Source organism: Ambystoma mexicanum, chromosome 8 (assembly GCF_040938575.1).
Source record: "Ambystoma mexicanum isolate Mex_15411 chromosome 8, UKY_AmexF1_1, whole genome shotgun sequence".
Classification (NCBI taxonomy): Eukaryota; Metazoa; Chordata; class Amphibia; order Caudata; family Ambystomatidae; genus Ambystoma; species Ambystoma mexicanum.
This window is the reverse complement of record NC_090929.1, coordinates 1,127,359,833-1,127,366,275: the sequence shown is the minus strand read 5'-3', so window position 1 is coordinate 1,127,366,275 and position 6,443 is coordinate 1,127,359,833. Positions and strand designations below refer to the sequence as shown.

General features: G+C 45.8%; 1 protein-coding gene across 4 annotated transcripts in view; it reads right to left on the bottom strand.

The window, feature by feature from the left end:
- Positions 1–1,200: 1,200 nt before the first annotated feature.
- ARHGAP22 (Rho GTPase activating protein 22) overlaps positions 1,201–6,443 on the bottom strand; it is a 986,960-nt gene continuing 981,717 nt past the window's right edge. For all 4 annotated transcript variants that reach the window (XM_069611165.1, XM_069611166.1, XM_069611167.1 and 1 more), the window contains one exon: positions 1,201–2,441. In XM_069611165.1, coding sequence (XP_069467266.1) covers positions 2,219–2,441 — 223 coding nt within the window. In that variant the 3' untranslated portion in view covers positions 1,201–2,218. The remainder of the gene's footprint in view (positions 2,442–6,443) is intronic.

Sequence of the window (6,443 nt, the reverse complement as noted above, 5' to 3'; positions counted from 1 at the left end):
AAGCTCTTCTTCGTCCCTGTACCTATGACATCAGGATGGCCTGACATTTTACAATAACAATTTCGGATGTGAGCTTATGTGTGGAAGATTTGGGCATTAACATTACCCTGTAGGGTTGGCGTTCAAAGGGATTGTGCCTTCCAATCGTGTCCTTATGCCTAGGAGAGGAGCTCCTCCCACGTTACCACCCCTAGGGGGCTATTGGCTAGCAGCCTCAACTCCCTATCATCATGGAAAGGGGTTCTCCCCTGGGGAGAAGGGATGCTATCTGAAGGATCATCACAACCCTCACTCACCAACCACCTACCCCCTGGCCTTCACACTCCTGTAACAAGAGTAAAACGGGAATATTACTGGCTGTGTTTTCACCGGTGGTATACAGATGCAAGCAATATGACCCAATATGGAACTTGCATCACATTGGGAAAGCAACATTGTTAAAAACTGGATAGGATTTAAATAATGAAAGCGACATTCTGGAAACATTTCCTCTAAATAAAGCATTTGCCTATGTTGGTGAGTTTTAAGTCATTCTAGAGGGAGGTTGGGTTTGATAGCCAAATAAGGTTTGTACATTGTACACATATGCCAGTCTGTGCTAGAACATAGCAGGGACCCGACAGAACTCTTCTGTAGCCTCACATTGATCAATCAGTCCCATGCCCTCTCGTGATCCCTCTAAATCGTGTAAAAACTCTGAATGTTCTACACTACTAGTTTGAAGCACAGTGTCCCATTTCAATAGCTAACCGACAGAGTCCTGCATATTCCCTCACCCACCCCCGTTGTTTAGTACATAGGTGCTTGGGATGGGATGGGAAAAGGTGTTAACATTAGGTACATAGTGTGCAGATGGGAGCACTGTGCAGAACTGATGCCATTACATACTCATGCTGGAGGTTGTGCTGGACACAAATAATTTTGGGGACTAGGGGAAGATGGTTCTTATTTGGGGTTCTTGAAGTGTCAAACTTCTATTGGACGTTGTGCAGTCTAAACAAGTCAACAGGTTAAGGACTAGGGTTTTTTTTTTTTTTTTTTTTTTAGAGAGCCCGGAGAAAGGGCTAGCGGTCTACACTTAGCAACAAAAGTGCTATGAATTGGAGGGTAGAAGTGCTATGTGTCTGTGGTTGATTAGCACTTCTGGGGACTATTGCTATGTGTCCAATAGGAGTGAAAAAAGGTCACACCACCGCAAAATGCAGGCTAGGTCCATTAGTCGGCCATTTATTTTAATCACATACAATTGGAATAAATTACAAGATGCTCAGTGCAAATACTGTCAGGGCCACCAGGCTCCCCACTTTCCCCTAGAAGTAATCTAGAAGCAGGGGGTATACATTCACACTAACTACAGCCACACACGCCATCTTTCGTGGCTGATTCCTGAGGTTCAACACTTAACCTTTTAGCAAGTTCTTCTTCCACCAGGGATCTTTGTTCATTGCATTGTTTTGCTGTTTGGGCAAAAAGTCTGGTTCCATCTTGGTGCAGGTCGTCCGAGACAAAGCAACGTAGAAAGGAGCCCTAAATTTGATTTTCGTATGAACCATGGAAGACACTAAAAGGTGTGAATATTTTTTAAAACATCTTTTGGGCTCAAAGCAGAAACATGAGAAGATGCGCCATAAACATACATGATTGCAGTATTTGTGATCAAATGGATACTTTTTTTGTGTGAAAAGGGACCCAAGAAGAAAGCATCCAACTTATGAAAGATTGTGAACAAATGATATCCCTGCCAAAAGAAGAATTGACGTTTAACAAGCAAGGTGAACTACAGATTTTTCAATTCAATTATGAAAGCAATAATATGCCAAATGTCTTTTGAAATCCTGCTTTCTGGCTCCAGCATTTATTTCCCAGGGCCCCAGCCTTAGATCCCCCAGAGTTCCAGCAGTGGAGTGGCTACGTGGTGCAGTTTATTTGACCTGAGTAAGTCCATCTTACTTCCAACATTGGTGAACCCCCCCACCCCCATTTTAGGCTTACAATAGCATTTCTCCCAGGAGTATAGTTGCATTTCTGTTAAAGCCTTGAACAGTACAGTATTTCTGCAACATTGCATTAAATGAATTGAGAGGACATGGTGTTCTCTTGGTGGGGCCAATCTGGAAAGGCACCATCAGTCCTGACCCAGGGTGCACACCTCAAACAAAGAATGCTTGGGTGCAGAACGTGCACACTCAGGCCTGCTTTCTCAGTCCCGAGTTAAGGTTCAAACATCCTCTTCCTTCGATCCGAGCGACAGGTTTCCCAATGTGGAGAAAAATTGCTCCATCTCTCTTTGGAGCAGCTGGTTGCGCCCCTCGGCGTCCTCTCGTGCCCGCTCAGAATTCCGGAGCTTGATCTCCAGCATGGCATACTTTCTCCTTCCTTGGTCCATGTCCTCTTCTAGGCGGCTGACTTTGGCTCGCAGCTCGGCACTCGTCTTTTCCAACCTAGGACAAGGAAGAAATGAAAAGGAATACAATCACGAGTTTGCAAAACAAACCAGTCTCGCCTGCAATTGAGAGAACCTCAAGAGATTTAATTTACTTTAACAAGCTAATAACTAGAACAAGAGGTTTAAGGGCGAGCTTTGACATTACAGCTGGTGAAATCCAAATATGCCTCCTTATACCCATTAGATATAGGAGCGCAACTGCAGCGGGAAGATAGCTAAGCTGGAAGGGAAAAGAATCCAGTGCTACCTAAATGGGAAAATCAACAAGTAATGGATAGAAATACTTGAGCCAATGCTACTCAAACCCTGGTAATACACCCAGATTTGAGCACACCTCTCCAGATTACTTCGTAGATGCAGCAGCCCAGCCATTTATGTTATGACCTAACTGGAGGTCATGGTTAATGGAGGCATATTTGCACATCAAAACGTTCTTAGAGGTCGAAAGCACTGTTGTGTCTACTGAAAGGAAATATCTACCAACCACTTGCATTGGCAAGAAGATTTTATGAAGGGCGAGTGCCATTTTCAAGGTACTTAACCTTGCTCCAGAGCATGGGAATGTTTGCATTAAATGTCAAGTAGACGTTTCAAAGAAACCTTGTGTGCAGTAAATGTTAAATTAGATTCACTGTGCATGGGTGGAAGATTTGCAATGAATATGAAGTGTGCTCATAGAGACATGCACCATTTTGCAGAAAGCATTGATAAATATTGTGTCACCCAACAGCATGGAGCAAGCGGATTGCTCTCGGGAAATCGCCCTGCAGATCTAGCGGGAATTTTATGAATTTGATGCCTGGACTCTGCCCCTCATTGATGCTAATTAAATTGTGGTGTGTTGACAGAAATCCTTACGCTAATAATATGTTTGAACCATCATGAACAAACATGGAATTAAATGCCACCAAGAAAAACTCCCAGTGGTAAATCTGTATTGAATATAGTATTAGAGCGTGTCTACTTAAGTAGGTAGGGTAGGTCCAAACCTGGGGCCAGGGCTCGCTGTCCCTTGCGAAATTGAAAATGGCCGATTCCCCGATTGATTTTGCTCGCGTTTCATGACGATTCGGCATCCTTTGGGGCAGGACAAAACTAATCTGTGCATGGTGGGTACCGTCTAATTGTACAGATTAGCTGAAAAGTGATGGAACAGAAAGCTTTCTAGAGGAACTCTGTGGCATTAAAGCCTGTTACCTTGAGGTTTTCAATCCAGGACTGTCTTTTGCAACCTGTAACAAACCGTCACTTCTCCCCTAGGGGGAGCCCCTTAGCATGAGGTCAGGGAGGTGAGGCTGTGAGTGGTACTCAGCGGGTGGATCTCATGGGAAGGGAACCCACTATGGGAATAGTGATAGTCCGGGGAGAACATGGTACCCCCATAGCCCACCTAACCAGCCTACCTTCTCAACCACCTATAACACCATCCCTAGTATTCCTATCTGTTTTCTTAAAACCAGTAAGGCAGGGAGTACTGGGACGAGGAAGAATCCAACAGACTCACTAGGAGTCCTCAAAATCAGTACTGAGACAGGGAAGAGTCCGACTGACTCACTAGGAGACCGCAAGATTAGTAACGAGATGAGGAGGAGGTGCTGCAGCAGAGAGCACCCTGTGAATCATATTGATCAGTCCAGTGTTTGTGGATTTCCTATTGGCCAGTGGAATAGAAGAGAGAAATCCCAACACAGTGAAAGATCCTCCCTGGAGGAACCTGGCGCTGCGGAGACAGCGGGCAAAGGCCGAGCGAAACAACCATCGGCAGGACGCTTAGAAGTTAGCAGAGACGTTCTGGAGAGCTCTGCCGTGGACGGGCCATGTCTGAAAGCAGGAACCCACTACGGAGCCGCACAACTCAAACACAGGAGGAGGTCTCCGAATGTGGGCAAGAGAACCAGAAGCAGCCGACAGACTGTTTAGCAACCAGATGAGGGTTGAGAAACCGCGAGGCTTGCTGGGAAACCTGAGACTATATTGCAGTGCTACACAGGTCAGTGGCCTGCATCCAATAAGGAGTGCCCTCCAGAGCAATCTTCCTTGTGGCAGTCCCTGGTAGCGTGGAATACCAGGGCTGCCCAGATCAAGAGAGCAATGAAGAGAATGTCCCAGGAATGCCCCTCCTCACCCCTGTGAACATGATGGGATGGAGAGCCAGGAATGCTCGAAGTCGCCCATCTTATTTCGGACGAACACCAAGTGCACCACTGGCTGACTCGTAACACAGAAAGGTACCCCCCCCCCTCAGTCAGCCATTCAGACCTAATGCAGTGCAAATCATCACAGGTATAGGGGACAACAGATATTGTGAATGGGAATACCCTAAAGGACCGTCTCGATTAAGCACCAAAAGGCCACGATGCGGACGTCATCAGTGACACCACGACATAGCAGCTTTAGTCATGAAGCACACTCACAGCCCTGCAACACATTACATGAACACACATTCACATACACAAAGAACATGCTTATTCAGTTCTATAGCTAGAGGATGGATACATATACATGCTGTCAAAGCTTTATTATTTTTCTTATTAGCCAAATGAAGTAACGCAGAAATGCAAGGCAACAAGAGATCCAGAGCAAGCTTGCAGATGCTTATGGCAAATAACCCAATGGACCTACAGCAATACATATGGAGCCTGATAGGACCATGTGTGACTAACTTATAGGCGATTTAGTATAACAAGCATGTAGAAATCATAATACAAGTCTAAGGAAAATTACAAAAGGCCTAAAGCCACAGAATACGAGACAAGAGGAGCAGACTCAGGCTGCACCGAGCGCAAAGCAAGCTCACAGCCAAGGTTAGAGATACACGGTCACATTCCAAACTCTAGACAAAGGGACCAGCTGCAGAAAAACTGAATAAATCCTCATAAATGCAGGCCCAATCGCTCGATGTTGTGGTCCACAAGTATGTGACGCAGCTGAGCCAGACCATGGATATTCACCTGTGGTGGGAAAGGAGAGCAGAACCTAGCAAACAAGACGAAGAGTGAAACAATTGTTGCAACGTGGACACACTCTAATAGGCAAAGGTGGTACACTACCAGAAACAAAACAGTCACAGTCGTTTCACATTACCATGAAGAGGTGCACAGAGAGCGAAGAACCGAATCGGTCCCAGGACTGGGGAAGATTAGCTCTAGCCAATCACGAAATAGAAAATCAGGGGTGGATGGCAAGGGGCAAGAACCAATGGTAAGCCCACTACTCTGCAACAATGTAATAGATAGTTTTTCTTGGGGATGGGCTAGGCCAGCCACCAGACATGCAAGGACCAGTAGAATAACCTCCATAGGGTAAGTCTATAAAGGGATACCACTCAGCACCCAATCCGCACCAGGGATATGGTTTTGGGGAAGGGCCCAAATGAGGAAGCAATGTCTCAAGAAAACTGGGGAGCATGCATTGTAAAGTTGAGATGTACTGGAGAATCTTGGCTGGCTTGTAGGATTCCTGTTGGATTTTGCAATAAACCGCAGTTCTAACTTGCCGTTGGTGGAGTCCTCCGTTTATTCTGGAGAAGGGTGTTGGGCCTTTGGGAGTCAGACAGACCCCCAGACCACCTCTGGTATACCGGGGAACCATCCCAACAGCAAGAATCCAAAGGTATTTGGGACCCAAAAGCCAGAAGCTAAAGGGGTCTGGGACACAAAAGATGGAGAAGTCAATAACACAGACGTCTGGGACCCCAAAAACTAGAATACCTTGCAGGATAGTGAACCAGGTACAAAGCCAAAGGGATCTGGGAACCAAAGACACAAAACAAAAGAGAAGTCAATACCACAGGGGTCTGGGACCCAACAACAATACCTGTCAGGATAGTGAACTGGGTACAAACTGTTAGAATCAGAAAAAGACTAGGAGGAATTGGGATCCACACCTACACACAAAGCATTTGTCATAGTCACAGTCCCTGGCAGGATAGTGAACTGGGTAGGCTGTGAACACAGTGAGCATTGTGGAAAAGACACTGGGAAGGAAAACATATTCC